The sequence below is a fragment of the Corythoichthys intestinalis genome, chromosome 18, assembly GCF_030265065.1.
Source record: "Corythoichthys intestinalis isolate RoL2023-P3 chromosome 18, ASM3026506v1, whole genome shotgun sequence".
In the NCBI taxonomy this organism is placed as follows: domain Eukaryota; kingdom Metazoa; phylum Chordata; class Actinopteri; order Syngnathiformes; family Syngnathidae; genus Corythoichthys; species Corythoichthys intestinalis.
Genome location: NC_080412.1, coordinates 22,346,811 through 22,366,934, shown reverse-complemented (window position 1 = coordinate 22,366,934; position 20,124 = coordinate 22,346,811). Strand labels below are relative to the sequence as shown.

Genomic DNA, 20,124 nt, shown 5'->3' with positions numbered 1-20,124 from the left:
CTTCTGGCACTATGGCATCATAGATGTGCAGCCGACAAATTTGCACCAACTGTGTGATGCCATCATGTCAATATGGACCAAACTCTCTGAGGAGTGCTTCCAGCATCTTGTTGAATCTATGCCATGAAGAATTGAGGCAGTTCTGAAGGCAAAAGGGGGTCCAACCCGTTACTAGCATGGTGTATCTAATAAAGTGGCCGGTGAGTGTATATCTTCTACTATTTAAGGGCTATTGAAATCATACACCATTCAATCCTCCCTCTCGTTTTTTTTTCATTTAAAAAAACAAAACAACAAAAAAAGTTTGTACTTCAAGAATAAAAAGTACATGTTTTTATTTGTTGTTAATGTAACGTAAAACAGGATACTGTTTTTTCTTCTTTTTTTTTTCAGAAAAATAAACACATTTAAAAAAAAATACAAAAAGAGTTTCACCCTTTTTAAATGAAAAATGCAATAAAACATCTGCGTATGAGATTATTTGCTAAGGAGAGGAGCAAAAATAAGGATTTGGACAGTCAACAATGTCTCTAAACGATTAATCAACAATCAAAATAGTTGTCGATTAATTTGTTAGTAATACATTATTGATTAGTGGATTTATTGTTACAGCACTAGTTAGTTTACAAACTAAACTGTAACTACGATGCGGCCCGCGAGTTTGATTATTCTGACAAACATCGTACCCATACTGAATTTAAAAAAAAAAAAAAAAAATCAAGAGTAAAAAAACATGTCACGTTTAGTTACCTAGAAAATTCACCACTAGGCCTGTCACGATAAATTTTAGTTGGCGTTCTATTGTCTCATAAATTATTGCCTTTATGCGATATTATTGTCATTTTTTAAAACCAATTTTAACCACTAATGTAGTGACAATACATCCTAATAAATCAGCCAATCAAATGGAACACAAACGATATTAAAAAAAAAAAAAAAAAAAAAAAAAAAAGAAACACACATACACAATGCATAATGAGTTAGCAAAGTGCAGAATATGAAATAGGTGATAAACCTAATGCCATTTTTGTTCTCTGCCGATTAGAGCCCATCAAAAGTGTTTAATTGATCCAAAATGACTGTCATATTGTCCTGCAAAGTGCACATATTAGCAAATTTGAAGCCACATTATTAATTACCAATTAGATTTTTCATTATGAGTATCATTTAAAAGTTATTCTTAGTGTAGAAACTGAAATATGTGAGAAAAACTCTAGAAATCTTTATTAACATGTTGAACTTGGTGTGCTTTTATTTTGAAATGTTCATTAAGCCGCTAACCGTAACCTTTACACTCCGTTCAAAAAAAAAAAAAAAAAAAAAAAAAAAAAAAAAAAAAAAAAAAAAAAAAAAAGGCTAAAGGGGTTAATATAGTCTTTTGTCCATTATGCTAACGTTTTACAATGTTTAAATAATTTGCTCCAAAAAAAAGGTATAAATACATTTTATTTTTAATTGCTTCAGTGTCCCAAAAACGTACTTTTTTTTTTTCTTTCTCAAAAAGGCATCTCTGGGTTCTGAGTCAATTTAGCTCCAACGCACAAAGCTGAAAATCCATTTTAAAGCAATAAAACTGGTCACTTGAGGGCAGTAGTGCATTTGGTAAGACCCGCAACCCGATTCAATGGCAACAAACGGCCAAGACCACTGAATGGATGCCAGGCGGCGGACGACCTAGCAAAACAACCGGTAGGTCGCCCGGGATGCCAGGCGCTGGACGACCGAGCAGAACGACCGGGACAACTAGTGCAGTGGACGATGCCTTTGAGTCCGTGCTATTTGCGAGCAGAGCCCGCAGAGACTCAAAAAAATTCATATTTATAAGACAGACGGCCATGACGATAAAGTTTAACCGGCTGTCGCGGCCAGAACAGCGTCATCTTCAATTAGTTATGTGTAAATAAATTGTTACTTTGCTATCAAAAGTTCTATTTGTCTTGTTGTTTATCTTATTTTTTAAAAGGAAAACATTATTCAGATGTTTGGGATGTAACTAAAGCAAAAAATAGCTGTGTATAAGTCAAAGTTATGTTTGAAATTTATGCTTTCACAAAAAGCTCAATTTCTCCGTTTTTTCATCAGAAATTGGAAAATTGCTCAAACTAAGCTATTTTCTAATGCTGATTTCTAAAGAATGGAAAAACATATGAACCAACTTTTTTTCTATTGAAAGAAGAGAGTCTTATCTTTCTTTTGGTGGGTTCCATGTTTATATAGCAATAGAACAGAATTTTCTGCGGGCCTTGCAAAATCAGTCAAAATCCAGTAAAACGGCCGGGAGCAAAGGGCCTTGCTCTGGTGAAAATGGCTGGGAGTGCATGAGTTAATATAGATGTGTTTTCTTATTTTGTATGTCTGAACATTAATTCTACGGCGTGTTGATGGCCAATAAACATCTGTGAAAGGAACTAGAGTCTCATTTGCAATCAACAGCCACATGTGCCGAGTGCACGCAGCACATGCATATACACACAGATATATGCACGCACGCATACACGCGGCGATAAATCGAAGCCGGGAAAATTACCCCCCTCATTTTTATTTACCGTGCAATAAATTGACTCATTTTATATTGCGACAGGCTTATTCTCCACTATTCTTACAGCCAAAAACATAATAAATACTGCAGTAAACCAACATCGCACGGAAAACATCTACTTAAGTAGAATAACAAAGTATGTGTACTTCCCTCCACTACTGACTTGCCATGAATACTACAGTAAAAGTGAATCAACATGTATGTGGTTGGTGTTTACCTGAGTACATCTGAGGTCTGATTAGAGTCAAGAGGATGGGAGTGTTTACTGTGCAGTAACTCATCTGACTGCACTGAAGACACATGGAGGTGCAAAGAGGCCTGAGAGATAGCAAAAATAAAGAGGGGAGGGGAAAAACTGGTGTCAAAGATATTGTATGTAGCAAAGTTATTAACCTTTGATCCAAAAAAAAAGGTATTGTTAACAGGCGCGCATGCTTTTAATAACAAAAGTTGTCTTACCTGTGTATTATTACATGCTACTAAATAAGCTACCGAGTAAATAAGCATTACAGAAAAATGCAGAAAGGACAAAAAGGACTAAACTACTCATACTATTAATATATAAATATTAACAGTGAACCTTTCATCCACTAATGACTGCAGCTATTATTGCTTTGTTATTAAAAGTCATTACAATGTTACTACCATGTCATTACAATGATTGGTACTCAACCCGTGGAATAATTGCATTGGGTGTCTAGTACCGTTAATGGCACTGAATGAATTAATCTGTCAATGTATTGGGGCCAATGTCTGTCATGTTAAGCTGCTTAGACACGAACAATATTATATCTCAGTGTCTTTCAAGGCTGAAAAAGTTTTAATGTGCTTGTGGTTGTTTAAACGGTGTTGTTTATTCAGAAAATGCACTTGGAAAGAAAGAATGGGGGGAATAATGACACAAAACACACAATTAAAATATATACAGTGAGGAGCAGAAGTATTGGCAGCCTTTGTGATTTTGCAAGTTCACCCACTTAGAAAATAGGTAGAGGTCTGAAATTTTAATCATAGATGCATTTCCACTTATAGAGACATAATCTAAAAAAAAAAAAAAAAAAAAAAAAAAAAAATCCGGAACTCACTTTGTATGATATTTCAATAATTTATTTGTAATTTACTGGGGTTGATAAGCATTTGTAACCCTAAGAAAATCAGTGCGAATATTTAGTGCAGAAGCCTTTTCTTGCAATTACAGAGGTCAGACGCTTTCTGTAGTTCTTCACCAGGTTTTCACATACGGAAACAAGAATTTTGGCCCATTCCTCCACGCAAATCATTTCTAGATCTGTCAGGTTTCAGGGCTGTATTTGAGAAACACGAAGTTTCAGCTCCATCCAAAGATTTTCTATTGGATTGAGGTCTGGAGACTGGCTAGGACACTCCAGAACCTTGATATATTTTTATGCAGCCACTCCTTGGTCAGCTTGGCTGTGTGCTTCAGATCATTGTCATGTTGGAAGATCCAGCCACGACTCATCTTCAAGTCTCTGACCGCGGGAAGGAGGTTGTGGCTCAAAATCTGACGATAGTTGTCTTGTCTCCTTTGCCGAAAAGCAGCCACAAAGAATAAGGTTTCCACCCCCATACTTCACAGTGAGGATGGTGTTCTTAGGATTGTACTCATCCTTCTTTTTCCTTCAAACACGACGGGTAAAGTTTGCACCAAAAAGTTCTACTTAGGTCTCATCTGACCACGACTTTCTCCCATGACCCCTCTGCATCATTCTGACAAACTTCAGACGGGCCTTTACACGTACTGGCTTCAACAGGGGAACTTTCTGAGCAATGCATTATTTTAAAGGGATCCTCGATTTTGTAGGCTCTAATAAACCACAATTGTTCTCTTGTACTAATATATGTTAGAAACAAAATGTCAAATCAATGGAAATATTTTATAATCTAGTACATATTTGACCGATAGTTGGCGCCATGTTTTTCAGGATCGGAGTGATGGCGTAAATGGGATGTTTACAATTGTGTACAACAATTATGGATTGGTGCCTAAACTCGCTAAGTAAAATGCCACGATGGCTGCAATTTCCAGTCAAATGGAAACAAGGGGAGTGATGCGAGTCTCCACAGATTTCCTATTTACAAGAAGAGAAGAAAGGTTTGGGAAAGTAGACTGTAGAATGACATAACTTCCCAAAAACCCAAGGCTTTGTTTTCGTCATTTTTCTCCTACCGCGTTCTAGGCTTTAGTCGATGACAACTTATGAAAGAGCTCACCGGAGCGGCTGCCAATAAGCGGAGACTAAAATCAAATGCTGTTCCAACTATTTTCCCACACAAGAAGCCTCAACGCGCTCGGATAGCAGGTGAAATGCGCGCAATAAAGCGCCAAAGACATGAAACTCTGGCCGCTCTCTTAAGCAGGCAAGCCGCTCCTGTCGCTACAGCGCTAGGCGAACCTTCGGGCGTACCGCTAGTCACAGAAGAAGCTAATAATTCACCTCTACTGTCAGTTCATCAGGCAAGAAGTGTGTCTGTTCAGTATTCACCTAATATGAGTGATGCTGCCACTCAAAATGATCCAGACACGTCCGATGCAGCGGTACAGTGGACAGCTGATGCGCACCGAACACTTAATATAGACCATTATATACCACATATATACTACCAATATAGAGTTGGATGTACAAGACATGGAGGACATTCGATCCCAGGATTTGTTCCCGTCAGATGACGAATTTAATGAGGACAGTCAGCCACGACACAATTCCTACCGTGACTATCACACGTGTGCATTCATAGTTTTATTACCTTCAGTGAGTTTGTAATGTCAATAGTCATGAAAATAAAATGTGTGTGCTGTCCTGCTCTTCACTTTTCCACTCTGGTTCAAATTGGAAGGGCAGAACCGACGACATGTTGGGGCGGCTAACGAGTGACACGCTGGAAGTTTGGCAGCGGGCCATGTGATGTCACTGCACTACGACGTCAACAAGAATGGCGACCGATCAGTCAAAATAATTTTACAAATTTTATTAAAACGAAAACATTAAGAGGGGTTTTTATATCCAATTTTTATAACTCATACTAACATTTATCTTTTAAGAATTACGTCTTTAAGATCGAAGATCCCTTTAAACCATTGCACCGTAGTGTTCTACTGACAGTGGCCTTTGAAACTGTGCATCCAGCTCTCTTCAGGTCATTGAACAGCTCCTGCCGTGTAGTTCTAGGCTGAGCCCTCACTTTTGTCATCACGAGTGATGCCCCACGAGGAGAGATTTTACATGGTACCCCAGTCCGAGGTAGAGTATCAGTCATGTTTAGCCTTTTCCTTTTCTAACAATTGATGCAACTGTTGATTTATTCTCACCAAGCTGCTTTCCAATTGTCCCATAGCCATTCAAGCTTTGTGGAGCTAAACATTTTTTTCTCTGGTGTCTTACATCTATGATTGAAATTTCAGACCTCTATCAATTTTCTAAATGAGTGAACTTAGGGGTGCAAATACCTCTGCTCCTCACTCTATGCTCCCTAGTTTAAGTAACGTTACAAGATCTTTATGACTATGCTTGCCAAGGGGACACTATGTGAGTACGGGATACACATAGAATCCAAAAGGATAGGAAAATAGATGATAGGTCAGATAGGGATGTGATGGGACACAGTGAGTGTGCAAATAAACTAAAGAAAAGTAACTAAAACTAAAAGCTCATTGAAAGGGACAGCAGAGCCTCAATACCTTGAGGAAGAGTGGACACTGGTTCTGAGCCTGCGGACAGGCTGACCAGAACCAGTCAGGCAGTGGGCCAGCTTTGGCCGTAGACACAAAGTAGCCGAGAGCGAGAGGTTGTTGCAGGAGGTTTGGCACCTCCTCACGAGACTCCATGCGGTCTGCACTCTGGCCCTGCAAAATGCACATAGTCAAGATGTTTAACAGCTAACGAGAGACGATGAGTGTGAAGACTGAGGATTAAAATAAAAGAAATCAGGCCATCCTCACACAATGCTGCTGATACATGACGAAATAAGGTTTGACAGTTTTATGCTTATGACTTTGTCGTGGATTTTTCAACAAATATTTATTGCGTTTCCCTGCATATCAGTTATTCACTACTTACAAATACACTTCACCTACCAGAAGACATTTTATAAAGATAAGTCAATTTAATACTTTTAAGACTTTAAAAGATCCTGCAGGAGTATACGAAACTGTGCTGTAATTTTGATTTTGGCGCATTCCAATTTACTTATAAACGTGCTGCCATTGTAGGAACGGAATTCTATCGTAAAACGAGGAATTCCTCCGTATATTGAAATGTCAAAAAAAGATCCAAGTTCTTACCTTACTATCGTCACCTCCGTGGTGGTAGTGGGATCCTGGGGAATGCACTGGTGACGTATTGGGTGAAATGTTGATTATGTCAGGATCCACCAACTCATTCTCTGGGTCCAGCAGATCAAAGAGGTCCATAGCGTCAGTTCCGTCTAAGTAGAAAAGAAAACAAAGAGAATCCTTATTTTCTTCTTTGTCTGAACACTGTGCTCAAAGTTTATGTTCATTTGAAACAGAAAACAAAGGCAATGTGAAAGGAACAGATTTTTAAAGACCATCATTATTTTATAAATCCTAGACTTTAAAAAGTGTTTCTGACCTGTGGTAGGATTAAGAATGTCAATGTTTGTGTCGATGTTGGTGTAATTCGAGCTGGCAACTTGGACAAAGGCAGATGTGGGGAAGACAAGGATGTGGGTGCAGGAGGTATCCTCAGGGGTGTTCAGCTGGGGTGTCTGCATGTTTAACGTGGTGCTGCGGCGAAATACTGAGCCTGTTGACACAGAGTCTAATGAGGGAGAGAAAAAGAGCACAAAACGTTTAGAATTCATTATTAAATATCAAAGTTATTGCTTATCCTATAGACAGTGTATATTAATCTACTGTAAACGCAAGTTAATTAGTGTGACAATAGTAGTTTCGTGACACCCAGTTTTTCAAAAAACAATTTTGAAAATTAGCCCATTCATAACATTTTTGTTACAGATGGAACAAATCATACCTGAATGCAATCAATTACTGTACTTATCGAGATTATGAATTTAATTAAAATTCGGTTTTCAATAGGTAAATAAAGCAGAAGATTCGTGGAAAGTTCGGATCCGGTAGGAACCAGGAACCAAGGTGCTAATTAGCTTATTGGACCTGAAAACTCATTGCTTCACTTTGCATTCTGGCAAAAGTAAACAAGAGCCTTTGGGTATCACTAATTATTTAAGTTGCCTTGTATGTATTTCTGCAATTAGTTTTCCAAATTGATGTCATAATTAAATAATTAAAACTACAGTTTTCATATACAAAGGAGGTGAATATTAAGAAAATCTGTTTTTTCACCCTATATCATTTAATTACTGGAGTAGAATCTACTAGAATAGAAGTACAGGGATTCAAAAGGAATGTGCCCAAATCATCAAGTGATCTGTCAACAAGGAAAAACATTACAAAACACTATCTTGGACACATATGTTGAACATAACTTCCATTAAATGTGTGTGTGTAGGGGACTTCTTGGCGAAAGTGAGTGGTGGCGGCCGTTTTAGATGAAGCGGCAAGTCTTGAGTGAATTTTCGCCAAGGGGTGGGGCCCAAAATAAAAACTTGTTCTATTATCACAGCTTTGCCGTGCTGACCTCAACAACGCATCTAATAGCAGAGGGCCAGGCGTACAGTTATCTGTGCTATCAGGCTGTTTCGGAAGACGGATACACACAAATCATGGCCGGAGAAACCTCAATAATTTTTTTTTTTTTTTTTTAAAGTTTGGTGAGCTCTAGGAAAAAACATGGCTCTCACATCTCTCCTTGTAAGCTAAATGACATCTCGATGTGTGTTTGTGTGGAAAAGTACTTCAGGGATAACAACTACAAAAAAAAAACAAATTTACCTTCTCATCAAAACTAGTAAAACTCTTACAATCTTACAATATTACAATCTCGCCTACTCCTTGAAATAGGATAAGTTGCCGTTTTCTTGTGCAACAATGAAAAATAAACGTATTGGTGCTTGGGACTATAGTAAATATGCTTGCTGGAGTCCACCTGCTTTTCATTCCTGACAGAGTCTACTTCAGCCAATGTGGCTCCTCCCCTTTTACGCTTACTGCGGACAGCTTTTCACACTGGGCTGCCGCTAGCTAAAGCTAACGATTCAACTTGCCCCTATACCACATTGTCAACCTGAATTACGCAAAGAATGACCGTATTTTTCGGACTATAAGTCACAGTTTTTTCATAGTTGTGCTGGGGGTTTGACTTATAGTCAGGAGCGACTTATGTGTGAAATTATTAACACATATGATATCATTTCACATGTTATTTTGGTGTTTTGGAGTGACACTGATGGTTTGGTAAACTTGTTAGCATGTTCTTTATGCTATAGTTATCTGAATTACTCTTAATAGCTATGGCCACGTTCGCGTTCTGCCTTTGGCAATGTGTGTTCAATTGTTTGTTTGACTTTTTTTATATTGAAATATTGCATGTTTGTGGCGCTTTCACGCTCAAGTGGGGGCGCTCGCAGTTGTTTACACGAGGAAGAGCGCTCACACGCCAGAAGAAGGACAGCTACGCAGCGTCTGAGCGAGTGGGTGAGAGAGAGAGCGAGAGAGAGCGAGCGAGAGCGAGCAAGAGAGAGAGAGAGAGCGTGAGAGAGAGAATCGGACACTTAGAGCCAGTTGTGTGGTTGTTTGAACGATGTGCTAGTGCTAGCAAACGCATGCTAACCGTTTGTGTCATTGCTATAATAGCAGCAAATTATCATCTATTTACGCTGATGCGAACCTGTTTGGTATTGAGGACGAAATTGATTTGTATTATTTCTATTTTTAGTTTCACTCTTCAAATGATGGCGTCATAACAACGGCCAAAATAAAGTCAGCAAATTATACTGATGTCCAGCATCGTCATTTGGCAGTTTAGCTCGCTGTATAGTCAGAACCGAGCCGTAGCGCCCTGGTGAGGACAGTATATTCGCATTTCGTTGTTCATGCATCATGTACCATTATTATACTGTACACTTATTCAGTAAGTTGTTCTCTATTGTATTTTTGTATTAAATTGCCTTTCAAGATGACATATCTGTTCTGTGTGTTGGATTTTATCAAGTAAATTTCCCCCAAAAATGCGACTTATACTCCAGTGCGACTTATATATGTATTTTTGCTCTTCGTTGGGCATTTTATGGCTGGTGCGATTTCTACTCAGGTGCGACTTACAGTCAGAAAAATACGGTAGTCTTTAGCAAACAATGAATGATTGCAACAACCAAAAAACAGAGTGGTTAATTTGATAATAAGTGGGAAACATTTCTCAAATTTCATTGGCATGACATTGATTTCCAATGAATGCATCATGGCGTTTAGAGCTATGTTTACAGGAAACCTAAAAAAAAAAAAAAAAAAAAAAAAAAAAAAAAAAAAAGAATCATAGATTTGGACATGTGAAGCTGGCAGTTGCATTTTTCTTAAAGAGATTTTAAAGAAGTTAGCATCTTTATTCTGACAATGCTAAATCAAACCGTTCTCGTATGACGCTTGGCCAATCCTCCACTCGTTTCCCTAAATAAACCCATCGATCGAGTTCTCCATCACACAGCATTGAGATCAATGAGTGTCTGAGAGGTAGTGCTTTATGGGCAAAAAGGTACACCATCTTCCCTGCCATCAATCTGCACCGGACTAGGAGTTGACAAGCTCTGTGATGTGCTCCTGCCATCCATCATGCCAGCCCCACAAACACACACTCAAAAACAAACAGCACATGGCTGTAGAATAAAGCGACTCGGATGAGCACATTAACACAGATTAGTGAATTCATAGTTTCCGTCTTGTATGTACCTGGCATTATGATGAAAGAGCCCTGGGGCTCCATGGCAACTAAGCACACACTAAAGATGCTGGGAGTATCCGAGGCAGAGATGCCGCACATTCGACACATTTCCTTCAGACGGCGACTCAGTGACTGAAGATTTCTTCTGCTCAGTAATATACTCCAGTCTGGCGTATTAGGAGAAGAGCACAACAGTGTCAACACAGTATTGATTTTCCCCCCTGACATTAACATTCTTACCTTTCAACTCTCCGTGTCCTATCCTGCCAAGCCGTCCAATTACAACTCTCCAGGGCACTGATGTCATCTGTACTAGCCCCAAGCACCAATCCCATAGCTTTTGTAGGCCAAGGCGCCGAACAGAACCCTTTTTCCTCCTGGCCCTGAGCAATGCACATAACAAGTGTAGAGTCATTTTTCAGTGTTCATAAATATGTCAAGCTAGAGTACAGAAACAGCAGTTTTAGTCAAAACTCATATTTCTCAGGAATGCACGCAGTAAGCTTGATTGATAGCTATTTGCTCTAAACCTGAGGGGGAAAAAAATGATACTTTGAGAACTCATTTGACATAATTCAGGGGTGTCAAACTAATCTTTGTCACGGGCCACAATGAAGTTATGTTTTCCTTCAAAGTGCCACTAAGGCTGCCACAATGAAGCAACTAATTTATAACAAATGGATTAGCACCAGTGGTGATTGCTCTAAAACTTAAAGGGAAGCGCTGCTTACCTCAAAATGTCAAAAATAAGTGATCAAAAGTATACTGTTGCATGTACATGTCTAGACATTGGCCGATTACCGGTTTCAAGGTATACCGTGGTATGAAAACTTTTAAAACCGCAAAAAATTTCCGTCATACCGTCCCTAAGATATTAGCTATTTTTTATGTCCCAAAACTGCATGGAGAAATCCCTCGCTTGCAGTTGCAAGGCTCAACACTCCCCTTCCCCTACCGGTTGCTGCTCATTATATATATATATATATATATATATATATATATATATATATATATATATATATATATATATATATATATTTATATATATATATATTTATATATATATTAGGGCTGCCAAACGATTACAATTTTTAATCGAGTTAATTACAGCTTAAAAATTAATTAATTGTAAGTAATCGCAATTAATCGCAATTCAAACCATCTATAAAATATGCCATATTTTTCTGTAAATTATTGTTGGAATGGAAAGATAAGACACAAGATGGATATATACATTCAACATACGGTACATAGGGACTGTATTTGTTTGTTATAAGAATAAATCAACAAGATGGCATTAACATTATCAACATTCTGTTAAAGCGATCCATGGATAGAAAGACTTAGTACAAGTTATAGAAATATTATATCAAAACCCCTCTTAATGTTTTCGTTTTAATAAAATTTGTAAAAATTTCAGTCAAAAAATAAACTAGTAGCCCGCCATTGTTGATGTCAATAATTACTTACACAGTGCTCATGGGTGCTGAAGCCTATAAAATCAGTCGCACCAAAGTGCCAGCAGAGGGCGGCAAAACTCCATAAAACACAATTAACATGTGGGCATTTCACTTTACTGTCATTTAAATCTGTCTGAGCGGGCCACATGCGTTAATTGCGTCAAATATTTTAAAGTGATTAATTTTAAAAATTAATTACCGCCCGTTAACGTGATAATTTTGACAGCCCTAATAATATATATGTATATACTGTATATTATCATTTTTTTTAAAAATCTTTTTTTTTTTTTTTTTTTTAAATGTTTCTGAGATTTTTTCTACCTGTTGGGCACATCGATGTTGATGATGCAGGTCTCCAGGAGTTCCCCGTACTGGTCAGTGCATGTGGCAAGGAGCCAGCGTTGGTCATGGGAGAGACAGTATCCAACAAACAACACATTGTATTTCTGTGACGCCTCTCCGAATGTCTCCCCGAGCTCAGTCTGCTTGTCTTTAACTGGTGCAAGGATGAATGGAGGCGTGTACAGACGCACACACTCTGGTCTCTGCACAGAAGAAGTTAAGAGAACTTGACGATATTTTCCAGCAACTGAGATGGCAAAAATTTCAGACAAATGGCATTTTGGCAGGGTGCTCAAGAGTTGGTATTTTTAAAAAAACTATATATTCTGTATTTTCAAACTTTCTTTTCTGAAGCTGCTTGTTTTAGTCATTTGTATGTGGATCACAGTATTATTTGGACTACAATAGCGTACCGGATTATAAAGCACAACATCAACGGATGAGTTTATATTCATGATAAAGCGCACCTGATTATAAGGTGCCTTAGTGCATCAGTGTATTGCATTTGTCATTTGTGCTATATCTTTTAACATTGTATTCATTGTTTAATTCATAAATGCATTTATTATTTGTTGTTTGATTGTTTTATTTATAGGTTTGAAGAATGTGAATCTTGAATACTTTACTGGAGCACTATAACACAGCTATGCTCTAAATAAATAGGTTCAATGCCATTAAGGAAAACTAGAATTCATACATAAGGCACACTGTCAATTTTGGGGAACAATAATGGATTTTAAATGCGCATTACAGTCCGCAAAATATGGTATATAAAACTTGAAGAGTGGGATGACCCATTTAGGAGTTCTGAAGCTAGCCATGCAGATAATGAAAAGAAAACTCTTGGGTAGCAAAAGGTTAGATGTCCACTCTGTCTTGTTTCAGCAAATGAAAATGTTGAGCACCAAGCAATTTAAAAAAAAAATTTTCAGGGACTGCAATAGCTGGGGGTAGAAGATCACTTTAGGTCAGGCAATGTCAACAGAATAGTGCAAACAACATTGACTTTGCGACTACAAGATTTTCTTGATTCATTTGCTATTATCATCTATGATATGATATAACTCTGAAATGCTACTGTAATTTTCACATTATAAGGTGCACCTGACTATAGGCCGCCATCTCCCAAATTTGACACGAAAATGACATTTTTTCATAGATAAGCCGCACTGGACAATAAACCGCGGCTTTCCTCACTGTGTTATGGGATATTTACACCAAAAGATATTTAGCGGTAACACTTTATTTAACCAAATGAACCACGATCACTGCATAGACATCATCACTATTGACGTGTCACTTCGTTGTTCTTTGCGCGACGCCTTATCAGGGGGGGCCGAGCTTCATTTAGTAATAGCCGAAGACGGCACACGATCATGTCGGATTTAAGCTTGGATTTACTTACGATTGGATTTAACTACAAAAGTTGTACCGCACACAAACAGGAAGGATTGTTTCAGGAGTGATTAGTTCGAGGATTCAAGGTAAATATTATATTTTTTGTACCACGCATGCGTGATTGAAGCATCTATTCGCAGGAATTTTCTTCTTTGTTTACCCAAGGAAGCGGCTAATTTTCGTAACTGACTAGCCTCATAGTTTACTTTTAACCAAGAATCGAGACTGTTTAATGTTCACATCTATAAAGAATTCAGGGATTTAAGCATTTATTCACAAGAATTTTCGCCAGAAAAGCTCCTTTTACGCCAGGCGGCCGCTAGCCTTATTCGCTAACATAGTAGCATTGTACTTCATCAATATTCGTAAAATAAACGCGAACTGCACGGTTTCTTTGCTTTTAACCAAGAATCGAGACTGTTTTTACGTCCATATCTATGAAGAATTCGAGGATTTAAGCATTTATTCACAAGAATTTTCGCCAGAAAAGCTCCTGTTATGCCAGGCGGCCGCTAGCCTCATTCGCTAATAGTATATAGTGTTTAATGATAATAAAGGGCTATTCTATTCTATTCTAAAATAAGATGTGATTGTATATAGAATATATTAATAATCTATTTACATATTATTTATAATTGATTTTGCATGTTTTCCTTAAGTGCCATATTTTTCGGACTATAAGTCGCACCTGAGTATAAGTCGCACCAGCCCAAAAAAATGCCCAACGAAGAAAAAAAAAAAACATATATAAGTCGCACCGGAGTATAAGTCGCATTTTTGGGGGAAATTTACGTAACAAAATCCAACAAATAGAACAGATATGTCATCTTGAAAGGCAATAAAAAAAAAAAATGCAATAGAGATCTACACGCTAAATAAGTGTACAGTATGATAATGTTACATGATGCATGAACAACGAAATGCGAACGTGGCCAGTACGTTAACGTAACATAGCTATTAAGAGTTATTCAGATAACTATAGCATAAAGAACATGCTAACAAGTTTACCAAACCACCAGTGTCACTCCAAAACACCAAAATAACATGTGAAATGATACAATGATGTGTTAATAATTTCACACATAAGTCGCTCCAGTGTATAAGTCGCACCCCCAGCTAAACTATGAAAAAATACTGTGACTTATAGTCCGAAAAATTGGGTATTAATTTTTTTATGTGAAATTGAGTGATTTATTAGCTGTTGAAAATTTAAATTAAAAAAATTAAATAGGTTGCTATTTTGGTCAAAAACTTACATGTTAAATATTGCTATTGATCCTGAAAATATAGGTGATTATCTCTGCATTAGGTGATTTTTGTGCAGCTAGTGTAAAATCTGAGACTTTTATAGCCATTTTAAGTTGTGCTATACTTAAATTCATGTTCTGTGCTAATTTATTTCTTCAGTTATTGTTCCAGTTGTTTCATTAATTGATAGTCATTGTATTTGGTAACAATTTATTTGACAGTGGGGCCATAAGACTGTTATTAGACAATCATAGTTATGACATGACACTGTTATGAGCATTAACAAATGGTTATAACAGATGTCATTGTGTTATTCGGCAAATGATCTCCCTTTTGAATGGAGGTAAAAGATCCGTGCTGGAAATAAATGGAGTTAATAACATAATTTGCCGAATGAAACTTATCAGACATTTCTCTGTCATTAGCATTCAGTAATGCCCATGATAGTGCCATGTCATGATTGTGACGCTCCTGTCAAATAAAGTGTTACCTATTAACCCAAATAAATCAACAAATAAGCCGCACTGGACTATAAGCCGCAGGATTCAAAATGAAGGAAAAAGTAGCGGCACATAGTAAGAAAATTACCGTATTTACGGTACCCCAAATGGAACAAAAATTAAGAAAATGCTAAGAATAAATGTAATTTACCTCTGAGCTTTTAAGTGCTGTGTCAATGGCTAAACCAGGGCCGAAGCCCGTAAGCGACTTGACATTGGTGGAAATGGGCAGAGGCCGTCTGCACTGGGCGAATACAGAGAAGGCTAAAGACTTGAGGTGCTGGACGTAGATATGGCGGTCTTCACCTTTCACAGGCTGAAGCAGGAACTGACATGGAACAATCTATAACATTAAAAACATATGTCAGGGACATGAAAAAAGCTCTGCATTGCAATCTTAAAGATAATGGCATTTACATTTTAACACTGTCAGACCTGCATTTTTTCTGCTGAGCAAAAAAAAAAAAAGTTGCGCTGATTTTTCCTCTACTCAAACACCAGAACAAAGTGCAATTTTTTCGGTCGGTGATATTTCATGCTTTTATTGGTTATCTTTAATGCTAATGTGTTTTTCAATAAAAAATGAGCACTTTATGTTTTCCTTTTTGAAGTTGCGTTTGGTCAGCCATTTTCAAAGAGCCGAAAATAGCAAAGAGCGCATGCCAAACCTCAGGATTTGATTTGGATGGATAACGTTTCATCCAATCATCTTTCAGAAGTAGCAAAAGCAACTAAATTCAGTGTATTTCCTGGTTTGGAGAAGCGAATGTGTCATGTCCCTCAGCAGCATGTTTAGAACTGAAGGGGTTAAGTAAGCAAAATGATTTAATCTGCCACATAAAAGGTTTTTTTTCATGCGGACAGAAATGGATGGTTTGCTCTCTTGGCTTAGTCTCATCATCATTTGTGTTAAAAAAAAAAAAAAAACATACTATTGAATCGCCCGTTACAATAATGAATGGTAAAGAAAGAAAGATCTAGGAAATTGTTTGAGATGGTAAAAAGTTCAGATTCTCAGTGAGTAATATAAATTGTATTCCTTTAAATACAAGGCTAGCAGAGAGTAAGAAGAGATACAGTATTCTGGTGGCTGACTGTTCTTTGCGCTATTAAAGCAAACTATTATTGAATTGATCAGGAACAAAATTGTTGCAAAAGGTAAAAGAGATTCATAATATATTCCAGTAGACAATAAGGCAAATTAAATTTGAAGTTCACTGGCCCTACTATCAAAACCACTGGCCCAATTCAATGTGTCAGTTATTGATCCCAATAATCATGAAACAGAACAATTTTCTTGAATCTAATTCAAATAATCCCATTCCAATTCCATAATCATTTCAGTATAGCCAACATTTGTTCTTAGGAGCTCCAGAGGGAGGAGGGCATGAGGGGGAGCCCCGTTCCTGGGCGAAGTTTTCCCGTCTTCCCCTTACCGCCCTCTGGAAGGCTCAGTTGTCGTGGCAACAATTAAGAAGTCAAAGAGATGACTAAGGCAATTATGGCCAACGATTTTTAAACTACACCATCATTATGACGATATTACTTTCTCCGTAGTCACGCAGTCGAATTATCACATTATGTTCATACCATTAGTTTCATACTCATTCATTTTTCTCTAACTTACTTGTCTGCATATGTGGGCATTGATCTGTACACCTCACAGTCAACCTTGTTTTTTTGTCTCATTGTCGCCGAGCCAAATCCAGCGGTCTCGCCACGGGCTGAAACTTTCTCTCCCTTTACTTTTCATATTGGATTTCGCTTTCCCTCAACTCCTCCGTTGAATTTCTCTTTGCTGAGTGGTGTTTTTTTCCCGGTGCTTGCCCGGGTGCTGGGGGTTTCAAAAACATGTCATCTTATAGTATAACGTTATGACTTAGGTGGGTACTGACATACTGACAATCAATCAACAGCAGTAATCAGGTTCCGCGCGTTCACGTGGGAGTAAGTCAGTGAACGAGGTGTGTCTACGCCTCACAGAGCGCAACGGCTGGCTGCATACATTGTAAGGTTTTCTTTGATCGGGATTTCCTAACATCATCAAAACAAAACAACTGGGAATTAATGTGTTATAATATTTGTTTTTTCTTAATTTGATGCAATATTTTTAGTTGGTTGGAGCTTTCTGGTGACCCTAAGGTTTTAAATGTACAGTGGGGAGAACAAGTATTTGATACACTGCCAGTGGGTTTTCCCATTGACAGTGTATCAAATACTTGTTCTCCCCACTGTACATCCAGGCCACCGGGCCATTTATATTGTCGACCCCAGTTATCTGTCTGTCTTAATTCAGAGACTTGTCTCACATGGTCGTCGAACTTAGTAGAAGGGTGAGTCCTAGCCAGAGGACGGCCAAGTTTAAATTATTTTTAAGCGATTGGTCAACAAATGGCCACAAATCTGTTACAATATCATATTAATACGAGGAATTAATTGATTCAAATGGTTTTATTTTTCCTGGAAGGGACAGTGACACTATGTTCCATCTTAGGGATACAACTGATTTATAGAGGAAGTTCAGAATTAGGCTTAATCTTCGAGTTAGCGAGGGTTTAATTAGTCAGTGGATTTGATTTTAACAAATTCCGTGCATTTAGTTATTTATTTATTAGTTTGAGGGCTCCAGAGTGGCTAAGCTAGCGCAAGTCAATGGGCCTATTCTAGCATGCTAATAAATACAACATATGCATGCATGAAAATTACCGATGACCCATGCAATCAATAGTGCTGGCTATATTTTCAGGATAAAGTTATTAAAATTTACCATTGCATGTCAATAACTGTAGTATTAACAGCAACATTTGTAATCCAGCAGCTCTGTAGGTAACAGATTGTAAAGCGGAGTGATATTTTTTCCACTGGTGTGTTTATGTCATAGCCAGCTGCAAGTATCAACAGTTTGTATTGTTCATCGTTCCTAATAGGGAACTTGTGGAACCTCTCATTTACCCATTTATTCTGTCTGTTTCCACAGCCTCTAAATTCATGTTTCACTATGTTGCCGTTCATCGGTCAAGACTCCGTAGACTGATGCTGCATTTGAGGAAGCTGGGAAGTCAGAGTTTTCCAACCTCAGACCACAAAAAATATCATTGGAACGCCACTCGAACCAGGAGGCCTTAGTTGCAAAGTCAGAAAAAAAAGAACCCCGACTTCACGAGTTGCTTCAATCAGACGTCACTCGACAAAATGCGCTGCCCGTCGAAAAGTAGACCGTCAATAGTAAAACCAAATAAGGCAGGTGTGTTCTATTTACATAAGCCGCAGTTTTTGCTCCACTATTTGATCGGATACGTTTAGGTCAACATGTCTTTTGATGGCCAAAATAAAAAACGCTTGGAACGCTTAGAGGTCGCAACTGGTACCATCCGAGTGGGATAAGTCCAACTTCTCACCTTCCTCAAAAGCAGCATGAGCACGAGTGGCCAAAGCACTCCTCTCTATTGTGGTCGCACTACGCATAAAAAAAAAAATAGTCCCGCAGAAATATGGTAAATGGTGTTATACTTGTATAGATAAATGAATTACAGCAGTTCCGTGTGACATTGTTTTGGCCCCATGGGTATTTTGAACAACCATCTGCATTTTGAATTTATTTGACTATGTTAGATCTATTAATATCCTTTTTTTATCGGCATGCTAGGATGGGACCATTGACTCGCAAATTAAGTTGGAGGCGTTCATTCGCTGCCACCCTCCCAGTTCAAATGGATTGGACGTCTACTATTGATAAACTTGCAGCAGAAGGATGAAAATAGATTGTTTTACTGTTTATTAGTTATTTTGTAGAATATCCTAGATTTATCATTTCGTAACCAATGTATCGATAATCGTTTTTTTGCCATATCAAGAGATCATCATTACCGTGAGCTTGTTATCGCAAATCATATCGTATCGTGAGGTACCAAGAGGTTCCCACCCTATATATATATATATATATATATATATATATATATATATATATATATATATATATATATATATATATATATATATATATATATATATATATATATATATATATATATAATATTATATTTACTTATCATACTATAACTCACAAGTATCTACAGTGGGGCAAATAAGTATTTAGTCAACCACTTTGTGCAAGTTCTCCCACTTGAAAATATTGGAGAGGCCTGTAATTGTGAACATGGGTAAACCTCAACCATGAGAGACAGCATGTGGGAAAAAAACAGAAAATCACATTGTTTGATTTTTAAAGAATTTATTTGCAAATCATGGTGGAAAATAAGTATTTGGTCAATCCCAAAAGTTTATCTCAATACTTTGTTAAGTACCCTTTGTTGGCTATAACGGAGGCCAAACGTTTTCTGTAACTCTTCACAAGCTTTTCACCCACTGTTGCTGGTATTATGGCCCATTCTTCCATGCAGATCTTCTCTAGAGCAGTGTTGTTTTGGGGCTGTTGTTGGGCAACACGAACTTTCAACTCCCTCCACAGATTTTATATGGGGTTGAGATCTGGAGACTGGCTTGGCCACTCCAGGACCTTGAAATGCTTCTTACGAAGCCACTCCTTTGTTGCCCTGGCTGTGTGTTTGGGATCATTGTCATGCTGAAAGACTCAGCCACGTCTCATCTTCAATGCCCTTGCTGATGGAAAGGGATTTTCACTCAAAATCTCTCGATACATGGCCCCATTCATTCTTTCCTTAACGTAGATCAGTCGTCCTGGTCCCTTTGCAACAAAACAGCCCCAAAGCATGATGTTTCCACCCCCATGCTTCAAAGTGGTATGGTGTTCTTCGGATGCAATTCAGTATTCTTTCTCCTCC

The 20,124-nt window shown here is 37.9% G+C and overlaps 1 protein-coding gene across 1 annotated transcript in view; it reads right to left on the bottom strand.

The window, feature by feature from the left end:
- Nucleotides 1-20,124, bottom strand: part of med13a (mediator complex subunit 13a) — a 167,903-nt gene that overhangs the window by 2,883 nt on the left and 144,896 nt on the right. Inside the window, exons 22-29 of the mRNA XM_057820128.1 lie at nt 15,474-15,665; nt 12,156-12,379; nt 10,615-10,757; nt 10,383-10,541; nt 7,150-7,338; nt 6,840-6,982; nt 6,237-6,401; nt 2,757-2,857 (exon numbers count right to left, since the gene is read on the bottom strand). Coding sequence (XP_057676111.1) covers nt 2,757-2,857; nt 6,237-6,401; nt 6,840-6,982; nt 7,150-7,338; nt 10,383-10,541; nt 10,615-10,757; nt 12,156-12,379; nt 15,474-15,665 — 1,316 coding nt within the window. The remainder of the gene's footprint in view (nt 1-2,756; nt 2,858-6,236; nt 6,402-6,839; nt 6,983-7,149; nt 7,339-10,382; nt 10,542-10,614; nt 10,758-12,155; nt 12,380-15,473; nt 15,666-20,124) is intronic.